At 47.0% G+C, this 18,313-nt stretch overlaps 1 protein-coding gene across 36 annotated transcripts in view; it reads left to right on the top strand.

The window, feature by feature from the left end:
* CDK5RAP2 (CDK5 regulatory subunit associated protein 2) overlaps positions 1-18,313 on the top strand; it is a 183,952-nt gene that overhangs the window by 11,864 nt on the left and 153,775 nt on the right. For 33 of the 36 annotated variants that reach the window (XR_015168772.1, XR_015168771.1, XM_086413953.1 and 30 more), the window contains exons 3-4: positions 1,667-1,734; positions 16,552-16,662. Coding sequence is in view for 31 of the 36 variants with exons in the window: in XM_086413953.1 (XP_086270079.1) it covers positions 1,667-1,734; positions 16,552-16,662 (179 nt within the window). In the remaining 5 variants the exon portion in view is untranslated. Of the gene's footprint in view, positions 1-1,666; positions 1,735-5,946; positions 6,243-9,605; positions 9,691-16,551; positions 16,663-18,313 lie in introns of those variants that run through there. The other 3 variants (XM_086413961.1, XM_086413947.1, XM_086413941.1) reach the window with 3 other exon arrangements.

Below are 18,313 nucleotides of genomic sequence, written 5' to 3'. Positions count from 1 at the left end.
CTTCTGCTGTCCCCCCCTTTATTGCTCTCCCATCCATTGGCCTCTTGGCTGGTCCTCAGGTCCCCTAGGTCCCTGCCACCCCAGGCCTCTGTCTGTGCCCTGTCCGAGTCTGCCCAGAGGTCAGCCCTTCCTCAGTTTAACCCCCTTATTTGTTTGTTTGTGGTTTTTTTTTTTTTTTTTTGCCATGGTGTGCAGGATGCAGAATCTTAGTTCCCTGACCAGGAATCCAACCCGTGCCCCCTGCATCTTGCCCTTGCACTGGGAGCATGGAGTCTTAACCCCTGGACTGCCAGGGAAATCCTCAACAACCTCGTTTGAAACTGCGGCCCCCACCGCCCCCTTGCTACTGGCGCTTCCTGTCCTTAGCCACGGTGTTGTTCTCCATAGCATTTATCACCCTGGATATGCTCTGTAATCGCCCTCGTTTATCGTCCGTCCCTTCTTTCTGGACTGTTGGCTCCTTCTTTTTGTTTTGTTTCTACACTGGCACTGGGCAGAGAGTAGGCCGCTGGCACCCACTTGGGGGAGGAGTGAATTCATTCGTTCACTCAACACACATCTTGTTAGCGCCTGAGCAGTGCCCAGCACCTGTGCCACGCGGAACCGTCGCTCACACGTGCCCCTCTTGCCTGCTGGGCGCACGATCGCCATTGCTTTCACCGTCGCCATTCTTTCGCCACTGCTTCCCCAGCACCTCACCTGGCGCTTGGCCCAGTGGAGTGGTCTAATAAATGTTTATCGAATTAGAGAAGCTGTGGAAAGATTAGGGTTTTGGCTGAGTCTGGAATCGCCCTGAAGCAGCGATCGGCAGTTTCCGACTGCGGCCTGCTTTTGAAAGTAAACTTCTGTTGGAACACAGCTGCTTGGCTTTTGAAGCGTCGGTGGCTGTTTTGTGTTGAGTGGTTGTGACAGACTGGGGGCTTTGTGTCATCTGGCCAACAGAACCTGAAATATTTATTGTCTCGCATTTTAAGAAAAAATGTGCCAACCCCTGCTGTCAAGTCAGACAGGCTTTGTTTTAATTGCTGACGTATGAAGATGACATCCCACCCAACAGAACAGATTAAGGATCAGCAGGAGGCGTAGGTATCACGGCAGTTCTGCTTGCTTGCTGCCTGCCCCTTTGGGTCCATCTTCTGATACTTAACAGGGGGATTCCCTGGTGGTTAGACAGTAAAGAATCTGCCTGCAATGTGGGAGATGCGGGTTTGATTCCTGGGTCGGGAAGATCCCCTGGAGGAGGGCATGGCACCCCACTCCAGTATTCTTGCCTGGAAAATCCCATGGACAGAGGAGCCTGGCCGGGTACAGTCCATGGGGTTGCAAAGAGTCAGACATGACTGAACAACCCACACCTTTTTACATTCTTCTGACATTTACATGGTTACGTTGGGGCCAGTTTAAGTAATTTTTAAATATTTGAAATGACTTAATGGAGAAGGCACTGGCACCCCACTCTAGCACTCTTGCCTGGAGAATCCCATGGATGGAGGAGCCTGGTGGGCTGCAGTCCACAGAGTCGGACACTATTAAAGCGACCTAGCAGCAGCAGCAGCAGACTCAAATCACAAGACAGAGTATAATGTGGAAGCCACCCTTCCCCCGTGGGGTGTGGGGCGGTTTGCCCGTTGTGATGTTTTCCTGTGTCTGTTTTGCTTTTTTATAGCGCTCCCAAACGTGTCGGAAGAAAAGGTGTCTCCCACCAGAGCGCGGAACATGAAGGACTTTGAAAACGTAAGTAGAGACACTGAATTAGCATCCCTCACGGCTCATGTCTGTGCGCGCTGTCCAGCAGACCCACAGGGAGCCTGGGTTTTCGAGAAGCATTCAAGCAGGACGAGGCAGGGTCTGGAGGAGTGCCGGGGCTTGTGGGCTCTCTCTGGAGCACTGTGACATTCCTGCACGGCTGGCCCTTTGCACACAGGCCAGTTATGGGTTCTGACAGCATCAGTGATTTCCAGCCTTGGGGAGTTTGGTGTATTTCTGGCGTCCTGAAGGTGAAGATGTCACCATGGAGCACAGTTGAGAGGCGCTAAGGTGTTTCACGGGCTTCCCCGGTAGCTCAGCTGGTAAAGAATCCACCTGCAATGGAGGAGACCCCAGTCTGATTGATTCCTGGGTTGGGAAGATCCCCTGGAGAAGGATAGGCACTCCAGTATTCTTGGGCTTCGCTGGTGGCTCGGGTGGTAAAGAATCTGCCTGCAGTGAGGGAGACATGGGTTTGATCCGTGGGTCAGGAAGATCCCCTGGAGGAGGGCATGGCAACCCACTCCAGGATTCTTACCTGGGGAATCCCATGGACAGAGGAGCCTGGCGGGCTACAGTCCAGGGGATCGCAAGAGTCAGACACGACTGAGTGACTAAGCGTAGCACAGCAGCAACATGTGTCAGGAGCTTCCCTATGATGGAGGGTGTGCTGTTCGTGGTCCCCTCTGAAGCTGTCCTGTGACTGAGGTTTTCTGAATTAGCCCCATTTTACAGGTCAGGACTCTTCAGACCAGGAGAGCCTCACTCACGGGCGCATAGTGCATGAGCGACAGAGCTGGAATCTGAGTTTGGGTTTCTAATGACTCTAAAGCTGTTTGTTCTCTCTACCACGTGGCGCGGCCTCTGCATCTTGCAGGCTGCGTCTCTGTTGAATGAAATGTGAGCGATGTGTTCCCAGGTTGCTGTGGTAATTGTCTGAGAATGGATTGCTCGGCGATGGATTTGACTTCAGTGCTTTCTGTCTGCCAGCATCTGCGTTTCATTTGTTAGTGGATGGGGTCTGTTGTCAAGTAACAGGAAAATAAGGTTATTTCCCCAATTCCAATTCTGCTTAACAAGTTACCTGCTCAGTGTGCTCATTTATCATGGGAAGAATTAGACCCTTCTTCATTTGTAACCAAATGAAATCCATACTATGCAAGACATGGGAGGTATTTATCAGGGACAGGGCGCAGGACGCAGAGGGAAGGACGTTCCTCAGCCATGTTTCTCTCTCCCCAGTGGCCTTTCCCGAACAGAACGGGCCTGTCTCTGGATTTAATTCAGAACACTCATTACTGCTAATAGTTATCTGCAAACCACCAGTGACCAATTGAAGAAATGACTTGTCAGATCTCTAATGGAAACAAGTAATTCTGGAGCGTTGAGTTGTTATAATTTCAACTGTACAACCTGATATATGCTGTGGGGTCTGGGGCCTCAAACAAATGAGATTTGATTATTCCACATCGTGTATAATTAAAATGTGCTCCACTATTAAATGGTTGTTCGTGTTTTATCATAAGAGTAATAATAGCTACTGTTTATTGAGCTCTTGCTCTGAGCTGGGAACTATAAGTGTTAAGCTCTTCATATATATTACTTTAATATTGAAGCAGCTCTGCGAGATACAGAGTTATTTAATTTTTGAAAGGCACAGCTTTGATTTTTGTTTCTAGATGGAAAAACCTAACAATCTTAGAGATTTAGCTTCACGTGTTGTCACTGCCTTTTGAACTGGGAGAGATCTGAGAATTGAATCCAGCTCCCTTTTATGGACTGTAGCCCACCAGGCTCCTCCATCCATGGAGTTTTCCAGGCAAGAGTACCAGAGTGGGTTGCCATTTCCTTCTCCTGAGGACCTTCCTGACCCAAGGATTGAACCCGGGTCTCCCGCATTGCGGACAGACGCTTCACCGTCTGAGCCACCAGGGAAGCCCCTCGGGAGAGAGGAGACATGGAGGCCGAGGGACGCGCCGGCAAGGCTGTGCCCGGTGCAGCTTGTGCCCTGGGCCACGGCCTCGGAAGCCAGGCCGCCTGCCCGTCCGCTTCTGCTGGGTGACCTTGGGTGACCTTACCCTCTCTGCACTTCCTTTGTCTTTAAAATGGGCATGTTACAGTTTCTGCTTCCCAGGGCTATCGTGCAGCTTTCTGAGGGAAGGTACGTGCAGCGATATGCCCGGCCCTGAGTCCGTCCTGTGTGTCAGGCGTTTCTCCTTGCGGTTACGGTTACGTTTATTGTTACCGTTTTTCTGCTCTGTCACGTGACTCACATTTCCCTTTCTCAGGTGTGTTCTTGATGACCCAAATACCGATTTTCATAAAGACAAGGGAGAGCCTTCTATGCCAGCATGTTTTAGGGTTTATGTTTTGGCTTTACGACTGTGCTCCTTTGGCTGCTGTTAGGGCTTTTTTATTTTTTATGACATTAATATTTTTTATTGTAGCACTTTCAAGAACAAATTCTGCAGTTGAAATTGAAATGACAGCGTGGTTCTCAGTGTCTCCCTTTCAGGTCTTTATAAGTCACTGAAAATCCTCATCTGGCCTGAGCTACTAAATGCAGGGTCTCTGTGTTGGGATGCTTACAGGAAATGCTCTTGGCATCTAATGCTGATTTTAAAGTTCGCATACATATTAAAGAGGGGGCTATAGCACTGTGGGCTTAAAGGGGAAACTCGTGATTTCTTTTATCCTAGTCTTGGATTACGGATACCTGAACATCAGAGTCTGGTAATGACGGTCTGGCAAAACACAGGCCTCTTGGTCTTGCTTGGAGTTTAGCCATTCGTCAGTGGGTCTTTTCATTCGTCAGTGGGTCTTTTCAAATCCGTGTCCTGGGACAGGGGCTAGGGAATTTGCAGCAGATTAAGGGCCCATCAGGAGACTCACAGTCTGTTTAGGGAGATGGACAGGAAAATCATGCAGTGATTGAGGTTAAGTCCAGGGCGCTGTGGGGCGTAGAGCGGGGCCTGGTCCTGGCCCAGGGCACTCTGGGCAGCCTCCCCGGAGCACGTGTTCTTGAGTTGGGTCTCACCAGGACTAGTAGGGATTAGCCAAGGTGGGAAGACTGGGAGACGACCCCAGGCAGAGGGGCTCACACGTGCCAGAGACACAGAGAGAGCACGACAGGGCATGACGAGCCTGGGAATCCAAGTGCCCTTTGGTTGGAAGGAGGCTTAGGGGGTGCTTGAGAGAAGTGGGGCTGTTGAAGCAGGCGGGGGTCAGATTCTGCAGGCTCTTGTATGTTACGCCGCTTTGAGTTTTGTGCTGAAGATGAAGGGGCGTCAGTGGTAAGTTTTAATCTGGGGAGGGAAGTGACTGGAGTCACTTCACAGATGAGCCAGGCTGGGTGCCCTGAGGCCGGAGGTGCTGTGATCAGTAAGGAGGTGCAGTGAGTGGTGGGGTCTGGAGGCGTGGAGAAGAGAGTCAGAACCGCAGTGCTAAAAGAGCTCCCGGGACCGCCTCATCCAGGCCCTGCATCTGGCACAGGGGCCTCGAGCCCAGCGACGGGCAGGGACTTACATGGTCTTTGAACCCAGGCCTCTGTCCTTCTGCTGCACTCGGCGTTCTGTGTCCCTTCTCACACCTTCTTGTGAGTCTGTCATCTGGGGATCTGCTGTCTGATCCCTTCCTCAGCTGAGCTGTCGTCATCTGAATGGCCGGCCTTACGGTAGGAGGCTGGCAGATCAGTGTGGTCTTCAGTGGGAGCCTGCCTCGTCGGTCCTTCTGGGTGATAACGTCACGGGGAGTGCCCCGGACCAGAGGAGGCCGGGCTGAGCAGCGTTGTGTAAAGGACTCTGCTTCTCTGGTGTGACCGGTTCCAGGGACTACTCTCTGTCTCTCCCTTTGTCTCTCTCAACATGTTGTGAGTGAGCGGGGAGACCCAGAATCTGGTTCAGCGTGTCCCGTCCGGGTAGCTGTTCTTTATTCACAGATAGAAGCGTTTACTTCTGGCTTTTACTGTGACATGTATAGCTTTCTGTCTCTGTTGATACAGGTGGGTAGTATTATTTAATGGCCGTCTTAAGTTCATAAAGACGTGTGCCTAAAGGGGTGGGTTGAACCGTAATTTATGTAACCTCTTCCTGTGCGACGTTCAGACTGTGTCTAATTCCTCACTGTGATAAACAAAGCGGTGATGAGTGTCCTGGTCCCGTGTCTTTGTACACTTACGTGTTTTTTTTCCCCTTGGGACAGGTTCTGCTGCTCTTGTCTCCAGCCCAGCTGCCCTGAGGTTCTGGTGTTTGTATCGGGGCGCTTATTCTGTTTTGTTAAAGTCTTGGTCTCAGCGAGCCAGTTGGTCAGCGTTAGTGTTTTATCCGCGCCACGGCTAGGAGTCCGCATCTCCAGGTCTGCCCTGTGGCCTGTGTGTCCTGGGTGTCTTCCTTCCGGGGGTGGCTCCCCTGCCCCCTGGCCCCACCTGGTGTGTGTGGCCCCGAAGCTCTGAAGTAGCGGCGTACGTGGATACGACGCGTACCTGGGAACGATCAGAGGTGGGTGTTAGGTCTGGTGCTGTCACACTGGCAGGCCTGTGACCCCGTTTGTCCAGGTGGCTTCTAGAGCCTTCTCTGTAACGCGGAGCTGGACGCGGTCTTCCACTCAGAACTGGTGGCGAGGGCTCCGTGAGTCCTGGTGTGGAAGGCCCCTCGCTCGGTGCCTGGCGCGCGGCCCTCAGTGCCCGCTTAGCTCTGTCCCGAGGACCCTGCCTCAGCCAGCTCCCCCGCCTTCTGCTCGTCCGTTGTCAGTCTCCGCTGACCCTGCTGTTATGTTTCTTTGACCTTGGAGCAAAATCCCTAACTGCTTGCCGTGGCCCGTGTGGCCCTGCCCTGTGTCACCGGCTGCGGCCGTCTCCCATCACGGCCTGCTCTCCAGCATCTGGGCTGACCTTCCTCAGCCACGTGGTCGGGCGTTCAGCGTGCTCCTCCCTCTGCTGGCACTGTCCTTTCTCTTCCTCCTGAGCGTCAGGATCCTTGAGCGCCATGGCTTAGTCTTTACGTGACTTTATAGAGAGGCCGTCCGTAACTCCCTTCCCAGGTTTGCTAGGGACCCAGCACTCAGCATGCAATGTTTTCCACCGTGAGTCTTACGACTGTTTGCAATTATGTATTTTATTGGTGTGATTGCTTAACTTTGTCTCCTCTACTGTGTCCCTCGTGCTCAACACCCAGCTGAACAAGATGGTAGTCGATAAATTCTTATTGATAAAAATAAATGTGTTACTTTGTAAGCTGTAAATTTTGGTTGCCTTACCTGTGAAATGGGAAAGTAATATTTAACGCCTAGGGTTGTGGTGAGGATTAGGTAACATGCCAGGACAGCGCGTGGCATCCCGGGTCTTAAGCCGATGGGGGTGGCTGCCGTGTTCTTGTGGATCAGGTGGCTGGAGCGGTGTAGCAGGAGGGAGGGGCATGCAGATGCCCCCCAGAGTCTTAGGAGAGCAGGCAGTGATGAGGGTCAGGGGAGGCTGAGAAGGAGAACGGGGCGCCTTGAGAACCAGGCAGGAGAGCAAGAATCATATGGGGCGCAGGTGGGCAGAAGTGGAGGAGGACTGTCTGGAGCTGGCAGAGTGACTGTTACCGGAGCTCTGTGTGGTTCTGGCTCTGCAGGAGATGGGGCCCATCAGGGCCAGAGGTCTTGGAATCAAGTCTGTAAGTGTTCAGCGCAGAGGTTCATCTGTGTAGTAGGCTGGTCTCCTGCATGCTGGGTCAAATGCTCTGAGTGCTCAGGCCTCTGAGTGTCCTGGCCATGCCCTCTGCAGACCTGGCCAGGTGGTGGCCTGGGCAGTGTAAATTTTTACAATCTTTTTGAAGGCCATTTGGAAAGAGATTTTGATGGTCATAAAAATAATATTACTCTTGAGCCCGATAATCCATCTTGGGGAAATTCATCCTGAGGAAAGAACCCAGCAGAAGAGAAAAGCTGCGAGCATGAAGGTGTTGTCACATTGTGTATGATTGTGAAAAATCGGGAACAAGGGAGTTATATTTTACATTTGTCATCTCTTTGGCTTATTGCAACAAGCTTGTGATGAAGGTGTTTCCCAGGTGAGGAAGCTGAGCTTGAGATTCAGTGATTCACTCAGGAGTTTAGCGTGATCGAGAAACAAAAAGAAGGCCAAATGCACAGCTGGTCTTTCTGGTCGGAAAGCCCGCAGGCATTCTTCCGGAGCACACTGAATGCGTGCGTGCTCAGCAGGGAAACGGTTAAGCAATTGAATGTAAATCAATTCAGTGGAGTTCAGTGCAGTCATTTTAAGTGATAATTATGGGAATTCTGTAGCAACATGAAAATATTTAAGACATGTTAGGGGAAGCAATGGATTATACAGATTCACTTATGTTACAATTTTACCACAAATGTGTATTCATGAGCAAAGGCTGAAAGAATATACAGAGAGTAGATTTCAGAAGATAGTTGCATTCCGGGCGTTGTTTGGGTTCACTTTTAAAGTCCTGTTGTTACTCCAGTATTGTTGGCTGATGAATAGATGTTTGCCTAGCAACAGTTTTCTGGGTGTTTTGAGGACACTGGGAGCGTACTGGAATCAGAAGCGAATCCCAGGGGGTCTTCTTCGTCTTCCTAACCCTGCTCAGCTGCTGCTGGCAGAACTGTCTTACATGCGGTGTTATTTACCAGAAATGAACTCTGGGCAGCAGGATTTCGTGGTTTTTGTGATGTCTGGGTGAATGGTCTAACAGTTTTTGGACTTTCAAAGAGGATAAAAAAAATTACCGGTTGCTCGAAGGTCTGTGTATTGAGGCTTGAGCGAGAAGTGGATTCGTTCTGAAAGTGCTCCTGTGTTTTCTGCTCGCTCAGTGCCAGGCTCTGCCAGGTACTGTAGGTCATGTGGTTGTCACAACACCTCTGTGATATTGATCCTCTTTTTACTGATGAGCAGACAGGGACTCAAAGACGTGCAGTGGTTTCCCCAAGGTCACGTGGCTCACAGGTGACAGCGTTGGGAGTTGAGTCCACTTCCGGCTCCACTGACTGCGGGGCCCCTGCCCTCGGTCCTTGTTGCCTGCAGCCCAGACGTGCCCTGGTGGCTGAGCCTCCGCTATGGAGTCCCAGGCCCTTGCAAGCTGCTGAAACTGATGGCCAGGTCACCAGAAGCGCGACTCCTGGCTGAGAGTTCGGTTGGTTGGAGTTGCCCTGATTCTTGCTTATGTTGTTGGCTTTCGTCTTTCTTCCCTTTCTGATGGTGCCCTAGGCACGGAAGGCCTTTGACAGGGAGTGGGAGGAAGTCACGATGACCAAGTAGAAGCCTCAGAGAGTGTCCTGCCACTGAGCTGGGACCGAGTTGGGATGGCTCCTCCTTCGGAGGCTCCAGCTCCGTGGTCCCACTCGGGTTGCCAGGGCTGGAGCCTGGCGAGTACAGCTCTCGTGTTCACCTACTTTTGAGCGCTGAGTTTCTGAGTCATATTTGGTGGATTTTCAGGTATTTGTCCCTATTGTATGGTAAGCTATTTTCAGTGTTTCCACTTTTTTTTTTTCATTTCTTGAACTTACTTCAAGTGTAGATGAAAAGTACAAATGAAAAGAATATTAGTGTTTTCAGTTCTTACGCTGTGTCAGGCACAATACTGAACATCCCCATTCATTTCTTTTAATCCTCGTAATAGCTCTCTGCAAGGGGCATTATAATAATCCCATTTTTACAGATAAAGGAGCTGAGGCACACAGAATAAGGAACTTGACCAAACTCACTTGGCTCGTAAGGCAGCCTGGACCGGCTGACTCATTCATTCAACACATGTTGATGGGGTGTCCGTGTCCCAGATACTGTGCTACAAATCTCAGGGGAAACAGCCATGAGCAGATAGATTGCAAAGGTCCCTGCCCCCCACAAGTGGATGATCTTTGTATAACAGGCGTGATAGCAAATAGTGCATGTGTAAGGATCGAAGGTGGAGGCAGGTTGTGACAGCTTCTAATAAGAAGGTAAGCGTTCTGCGTGAGAGAGTGACTTGGTGGAGGTAGTGGAGATGGCCCTCTTTGGAGCCAGTAGTTAGGAAGGGCCTTTTGGAGCCTCTGACGTTTAAGCTGAGATGGAAGCCTGAGATGGAACCTCCCGGCAAGGGCTGCAGGAAGAGCTGTGCGCGCAGACAAGGCCCGGCTTATGTGAGGACTGGGGAGGGTGGAGCGTTGCCAACGAGGGGTAGGGCGCTTTACGGCCGAGCGCAGAGCCAGATCACACAAATCTGCAGCCACGGCACCGAGCTTTTTTTATTTTAATTTTTGCAGCCCCGTGGACTGTAGCCTGCCAGGCTTCTCTGCCCATGGAATTTTCCAGGCAAGAATACTGGAGTGGGTTGCCTTTTTCTCTCCAGAAGGTCTTTCCGACCCAGGGATCAAACCTGAGTCTCCTGCATTGCAGGTGGATTCTTTACCATTGAGCAACCGGGGAAGCCCAGGAACTTTTATTCTAAGAGGGATGGAGGAACTTCCTTGGTAGTCCAGTGGGAAAAACTTTGCTTTTCAGTGCAGGGGTTGCAGGTTTGATCCCTGTTGGGGGAGTTAAGATCCCCCATGCCTTGGGCCCAAAACTTAAAAACAGAACAAAATCGATCAAAGACTTTAAGAATGGTCCACATTTTAAAAAATCTTTAAAAAGTGATAGAAAAAAGCAATGTCTGTCTGACTCTGAGGCCTGTGGGTCTCTCCTTGCGTCACATGGCCTTCGAGAAATTGGTAAATATGCCCGGCCTTCTGACCGCTCCGTTGTTATTATGTATTAACGACTATCTCTTTATGTTGTAGACTAAAATACAAAAGAGGATATGGTTCCCCATCTCTTAGAGACGGATTGGGTAGAAAGGAAATCACCCGGCTGGTAGACTGCAGTGTGGTAGGCTGCTGTGTAAAGAAATTAAAGGGTGTGTGGAAACATCCAGCAGGACCCCAGGCCAGCTTGGTGGGGTCATCAGAGAAGGCATGATGAGCGCTCTGGCATTACGCAGAGAACGAGACTGGCATTGTTGCAGAAAAGTTGCTGCCTGTATTTCATTTTATTCACTGGGGCTTGGCTGGCGTTTGCAATGACCTTCTGAAGGCTTATTTACCTTTTCTCATTAAAAAAAATGTTCTTCACCTATAAATAGAACAAGTATTCTTTCAAGTGTTGCTGAGAATTTTAGCAGCATGCACAATGTGGGCATTCTCAGCAACCTCCATAAATAATTTATTGGTAGCCGAGTAATGGAATAAGGTTTCTCTTTATAGGAAGCATCTGGCGGGGTAGACTTTTTGTTTGAATGAATGTTTTATGTGCTGTTTCCTTAAAACATTTAAAAGGGAGGCTTTAATGAACCTATCAATAGCTTGTTGCTCTGTTCTTCTTAGCCACAGAATTGAAACTTTAAGTGTTAACAAGGGGCCAGGGCTGGAAAATTTGGAATGTACTTAATGTAGAGTATGCTTATCATTTTCTTTTATCAGTCATAAAAGTATTCAAAAATTTATTAAAAGGAGTATTATGCGCTATTACCAATTATTTTTTAAAATGTTGAAGAAAAGCCCCAATGAATATGTATTTATGGTGATGTAGTAACATTCAAGGACAGCTATTAATATTTTGCTATATTTTATTTTTGTTGTTGTTGCTCAGTCTCTAAGTTGTGTAACCGCAGGGACTGTAGCACGCCAGGCTCCGCTGGAGTTTGGTCAGATTCGTGTCCATTGGATTGGTGATGCTATCTAACCAGCTCATCCTCTGCCACCCCCTTCTCCTTTTGCATAAAATAAACCCCTGCAATTTTAAGTGTTGGCTAAGTTTTGACATACGTATACTCCCTTGTAACTTTTGTCATAATCGAGAAATGTATTTATTTGATTTTTTTTTTTTGGTATATGTGTATATAGTTGTAGGCTCGTGTGACTGTCAACCACAATCAGAATGTTCCAAAAGGCCAGAAATCCCCGAGTGTTCCCTCTCTGTGGTCAGACTCTTCACCCAGCCCTCTGGCGGCTGTCCCTCTATTTCCAGCCCCTGTAATTTTGCTTTTTCCAGAGATCATATCCACGGAATCATACAACTTGTAATCTTTTGAGGGTAACTTCTTTCCCTCACCGTAATATCTTTGAAATTCATTCACGTGCCGTGAACCACAGTGGCTGAGCGCTTTTCCACCGTGTGGCCGTGCACTTGATTCATTCACCTTTTGAAGAGCGTTTAGTTCTCTCCATGTTTTGGTGATTATTCATAAGGCTGCACTAAACATTCCTGTGTAAGTTTTTGTGTGTTTATGTGTGTGGGCATGGGTTTTCACTTCTCTAGGGTAAACACCTAGGACTGGAGTTGCTGAGTCATATAGTAAATGTAGTTTTTTTTTTTTTTTTAGTAAGAAACTGCCAAACTATTATTCACAGTGATTGTACCATTTTGCACTCCCATCAGCAGAATATGAGAATGCCATTTGTTCTACGTTTTCATCAGCATTTGGTATTATCAATTAAAAAATTGTTTTCTGGCCGTTCTAATAGATGTGTAGTGGTATCTAAGATGCTTAAAAATCTTTTCTTGTGCTTATTTGTCATCTGTGTATCTTCTCCTGTGAAGTGTTTTTTCAAATCTTTTGCCTATTTTTTTGTTGTTTTTTTTAATCGAGTTGCTTCCTAGCAATGACATTTTGAGAGATATTTATGTATTCTAGATACAGTTCCTTGGAGAAGGAAATGGCAACCCACTCCAGTGTTCTTGCCTGGAGAATCCCAGGGACGGGGGAGCCTGGTGAGCTGCCGTCTATGGGGTTGCACAGAGTCAGACACGACTGAAGCGACTTAGCAGCAGCAGCAGCAGATACAGTTCCTATGTTGGATTTATGATTTGCAAATGTTTTCTCTCACTGTGTAGCTTGTCTTTTCATTCTCTCAGCACTGTGTTTTTCCAAAGCAAACTTTTAAAATTTTGATGAAGCTCAATTTATTGATTTAAAAGAAGGGTTTCCAATTCATGAATTTGGTAAGTCTCCTCACTTATTTAGGTTCTTGATTTCATCAGACATACATAATGTCTTACTACATTTGTTCTTACAAATTTTCCTTTTTGGAGATATTGTAAATGGTATTTAAAAAATTTTCAGTTTTCAATTGTTTGTTGCTAGTATATTGAAATATGATTGATACCTATATGCTGACTTTGCTAAACTCACTTAATGAATTCTGGGAGCTTTTTTGGGTAGATTCCTTGGAATTTTTTGTTTTCATGTTGTCTGCACATAAGGGTGGTTTTACTTCTTCCTTTTCAATCTGGATGCCTTTTATTTTTTTCCCTTGTTTTATCACACTGTCTGGAACTTCAAATACATTTTGAATAGGAATCATAACAGCCAATAGCCTTTCTTTATTATTGATGTTAGGGGAATAGCATTTCGTTCTTCATCTTTAGTAAATATGTTTTTTGTAGATGTGAGATTTTTTTGTATATGTCCTTTAGCAGATAAAGGATGTTTCCTTGAATTCCTAGTTTGCTGAATTTTTATCTTGAATGATTGTTGAGCGTCTAATACTTTTTCTGCACGTTTTGCTATGATCATATGTGTTTTTTCTTCTTTGGTCTTTTAGTTTGGTGAATTACATGGATTGACTTTGGAATATTGAAGTAGTGTTAGATTCCTGGGATAAATCCCACTCATGATGTGTTACTATGTTTCCAATTTTCCAAAGAAAGGCAGTACCAAAGAATGTTCAAACTATTGCACTCATCTCACATGCTCACAAAGTAATGCCTAAAATTCTCCAAGCCAGGCTTCAACAGTATGTGAACTTCCAGATGTTCAAGCCGGATTTAGAAAAGGCAGAGGAACCAGAGATCAGATTGCCAACATCCATTGGCTCATAGAAAAAGTAAAAGAATTCCAGAAAAACATCTACTTCTGCTTCATTGACTACACTAAAGCCTTTGACTGTGTGGATCACAATAAACTGTGGAAAATTCTGAAAGAGATGGGAATACCAGACCACCTGACCTGTCTCCTGAGGAATCTGTATGCAGGTCAGGAAGCAACAGTTAGAACTGGACATGGAACAACAGACTGGTTCCAAATAGGAAAAGGAGTATGTCAAGGCTGTATATTGTCACCCTGCTTATTTAACTTCTATGCAGAGTACATCATGAGAAACGCTGGGCTGGAGGAAGCACAAGCTGGAATCAAGATTGCTGGGAGAAATATCAATAACCTCAGATATGCAGATGACACCACGCTTATGGCAGAAAGTGAACAACTAAAGAGCCTCTTGATGAAAGTGAAAGAGGAGAGTGAAAAAGCTGGCTTATAATTCAGCATTCAGAAAACAAAGATCATGGCATCCAGTCCCATCACTTCATGGCAAATAGATGAGGAAACAGTGGAAACAGTGAGAGACTTTATTTTCTTGGGCTCCAAAATCACTGCAGATGGTGACTGCAGCCATGAAATTAAAAGATGCTCGTTCCTTGGAAGAAAAGCTATGACAGACCTAAACAGCATATTAAAAAACAGAGACATCACTTAACTGACAGAAGTCTGTATAGTCCAAGCTATGGTTTTTCCAGTGGTCATGTTTGGATGTGAAAGTTGGACCATAAAGAAAGCTGAGCACCGAAGAATTGATGCTTTTGAATTGTGGAATTGGAGACTCTTGAGAGTCCCTTGGACTGCAAGGAGATACAACCAGTCCATCCTAAAGGAAATCAGTCCTAAATATTCATTGGAGGACTGATGTTGAAGCTGAAGCTCCAGTACTTTGGCCACCTGATGCGAAGAACTGACTCATTTGAAAAGACTCTGGTGCTGGGAAGATTGAAGGCGGGAGGAGAAGGGGACAACAGAGGATGAGATGGTTGGATGGCATCACCGACTCAATGGACATGAGTTTGAGCGAGCTCTGGGAGTTGGTGATAGACTGGGAAACCTGGCGTCCTGCAGTCCATGGGATCGCAAAGGGTCGGACACGACTGGACAACTGAACTGAACTGAATTTTTAAAAATTTAGTTGAGGGTTTTGAGTCTATCATTTAGAGGATTTAGTCTGTAGTTTTCTTATAATATTTTTGTCTGGTTTTATGAGGGTAATGCTGCCCTCCTAAAATGAAGTGGAAAAGTTGCCTCATTTTCTGTTTTCTGGAAGAGATTGTATAAAATTGGTAGAGATTTAAATATTTGGTAGAAATTGCTACTGAAATCATCCTGGAATTTCCTGTTGTTATTCAGAGTCCCCCAGCTGTCTCCATATAGCGTAAAAAGATTTCAGGAGTCACTGTATGATTTTATTGTTCTTCACAGTCAGGCCTCTGTTACTTCCATTCATTAGGAAAGTCCCCAGCCCTCTTTGTCTTGAGATTGTCATGGAGATTCCTGAAGAGTCCGAGTCTGTTGTTTGTAGAGCGCCCTTCATTTTGGATTTGTTTGATTGATGACTCTTGATTAAACATTTTAAGAAAAGCTGTATTCATTTGTGGTTATTTCTGGCTGCCCTGGGTCTTCCTTGCTGCGTGCAGGCTTTTTTCTCTGGTTGGCGGCGAGCAGGGGCTGGTCCTTGTGGAGGTGCGAGGGCTCCTCACTGCTGTGGCTTCTCCCGGCGCGGAGCTCCGGCCCTGGGTTCACGGGCTTCAGCTGCTGCCCGGCTCAGGCTCAGTGGGTGTGGGCTTAGTTGCTCCATGGCGGGTGGAAGCTTGCTGCACCAGGGATTGAGCCCGTGTTCCCTGCATTGGCAGGCGCATTTTTATCCGCTACGCCACCAGAGAAGTCCGACAACTCTTGACTAGTTCAAGGTTAAGGGTTGTGGGTGTTTGGGGGATTCCTTGGCAGTCCAGTGGTTGGGACTTGGTGCTTTCACTGCCAGGGTCCAGGTTCAGTTCCCTGGTTGGGGAACTAAGATCTCACAAGCTGTTAAGTTGCCAAAAAAAAAAAAAAAAGAGAGAAACAGAGAGAGAGAAGATTATAGGTATTTTAGCATTTTTAAATGAAATTGCTTACTTTCAGTGACTTAGTTCAGGAGGCACAGCATGTCGGTCTGTCCCACCAGGGGTAGTAGTAATATGTTCTGTTGATTAGGGTGATGTCTGCTAGGCTTCTGAATCGTGACGATATGTTTCCCAAATGATAAGCCGTCTGTGGGGTGGCCATCGTGAGACGGTGGGAACGCGCGCTTCCCCCAGTGCGTTTGTGTGCCAATCTCGGCCCGAGTCATTTATTTCTACGTGTGTGTGTGTGTTAGTTGAGTGTAGCAGTTGTATAATGGTGGTTTTCTCTTCCTGCTACTCTCTACATTTATTAACTTGATTTATTTTGTAAAGAAGAGCCTCCCTTCTTCCTTTCCTTTCCTAACTTGCTTTCAGTGTGGAGTCATGAATTCTCTCTCTGCACTCAGTCGACTATCATTCATTTCCGTGCTCAGACTGTCCTGCATCTGGCTCTTAATCCTGGGTTTGTGCGGTTGTAGCAAAGCTGAGCACACCCCACTCCAGTACTCTTGCCTGGAAAATCCCATGGATGGAGGAGCCTGGGAGGCTGTAGTCCACGGGGTCGCTAAGAGTCGGACACGACTGAGCGACTTCACTTTCACTTTTCCCTTTCATGCATTGGAGAAGGAAATGGCAACCCACTCCAGTGTTCTTGCCAGGAGAATCCCAAGGACTGGGGAGCCTGGTGGGCTTCCGTCTATGGGGTCGCACAGAGTCGGACACGACTGAAGCGACTTAGCAGCAGCAGCAGCAGCAAAGCTGAGCTCTTACTCCCTGTGTAGCCCTGGAAGCTATGGGCGTCATGCAAGTCTCGTCCCTCAGACCTTATTTTCAATAACTCATCTGTGCTTATTTTCTAGCAAATCACTGAACTGAAGAAAGAAAACTTTAACCTAAAGCTCCGCATCTATTTCCTCGAGGAAAGCCTGCAGCGGGAGCGTGGCGGCCGCACGGAGCGTGCCTGCAAAACCGTGAGTGCCCCGCTCGGCGCTGCCGCGCCTGGCGTCTTTCCTCATGGCCATTCGAAGCAGCAGTTCGATTAATGTTTGTTCTCAGACTTGGCACGAATAGATAGCACTGCTTTCCTTTTATTGGATTAATTACAGGGAGCATAAAGATAATAGAATGACCTTAATACTAAGCAAAGCGATACAAGATTAATTTTAAGGGAGTCTTTCTCTCTTCTTAAAATGGAATTCTGACTTAGCATATCTCAATTGCCGTTTTCTCATTATTTATAATTGAGACAAAGAGTGAAATGGTGGCATGTCTTTGGAACTGAATCCTGTTCTTACTCACTAGCTTGTGTAACTGTAGGCAAGTAAGTCCCTTCAGCTGTCTGGGCTTGCTTCCAGAGTTAAGTGATAACCCCTCTGTCCTGGGGTTATTTGTGTGGATTAAAATGAGTTGGTAGATGGAAAGCCTCAGCACACAGTCAGCCCTCGCCAGTGATCGTCACTGTCTTGTTGCAGCTTCCGTCGGCAGCCCAGAGTTACGGTTGTCATTTTTTCTGTGATAACGACTCTTCTGTATTCCTTGCATGCTTGCTTATAACTGTCAGGAAAACAGTCTATTCCTATCTCAAGTCTTGACCCAGAGGCCTCTGCCTGAAAACAAACCGTGGTTCTGGGAGTTGAAAAAAGAACTTGGCTCTCTTGAAAAGGCAGGAGTACAAACAATATTTTAGTGCCCCTTTCTTGACTTTCTCTAGGAGATTAGCCCTTGGCCTGAGACTTATTCCATTTTTTTCCCTCTTCTGAAGTTTGCACCAGTGGAAACTTTTGAAGGAGGAAAACGAACCCTCCTTGAGTTGTAGTGGGTGGACTTAAATGGACTTGTCTTGAAGATCGATTGTATTGTACTTCTGAGCCTTCTCAAGAATTAAAAAGCTCCCTTGTCCCTCAAGACCCAATTGTTTTTTTCCTTTATTGTGGGAGAGAAAGACAATGAGGATTTTTGGGAAAGAAGTGGTGATGCAATCAAAATTTTAAAGAAAAGCCTGTCACCTAAAATATTTCCTACTTATGTATGATTGTCATGTACCTCAGGACAAATATGGGTGTTAGGAAATCTCAAGGAAGGTAACTGCCTCCTCTTGGTCAGGCACCTGTCCTGGGTGTTTGTACCTTCATCATCTTCTTTTCATTCTCACGAGTCTTGTCCCGTGGAAATGATCCTTATCTAGCAGGAGAGGAAACTGAAGCTCAGGAAAGATCAGTAGTGCGCTTGATGTCGTGTAGCTGCGCCGTGAGGTGGGCTTTGAACCTGGGTCTGCCTGCCTCACTGTGCCATGTGGTTTCAGCTCTTCTTTTTCCATTGCTTGGCTAGATGGCTTGATTTGATTGTACTTTTATTTAAATTTTAATATTTTGGATAGATGTACATGGTTCAGAATCAAAAAGTGTAGAAGGTATATGCTGGAAAGACTTTCTTCCATCCTTGTCCCCTGGTTCCCTAGATCTAACCAATATGATTAATTCTTCAGGCAGAGAAGTTTTATGTGTATGCAAGCAGCCATTGCGTGTATGTATATTATGAATCAGCACCCTTTTCACGTAAACGTGAGCATGTTCTGCTTTGATGTTAACAATATCTTGCATATGTTGCCTTAATAGTGGTTTA

The sequence above is a fragment of the Bos grunniens genome, chromosome 8 (assembly GCF_055505025.1).
Source record: "Bos grunniens cultivar Pamir isolate PY7600 chromosome 8, Bosgru_T2T1.0, whole genome shotgun sequence".
In the NCBI taxonomy this organism is placed as follows: domain Eukaryota; kingdom Metazoa; phylum Chordata; class Mammalia; order Artiodactyla; family Bovidae; genus Bos; species Bos grunniens.
This window is presented reverse-complemented; position numbering and strand designations above follow the sequence as displayed.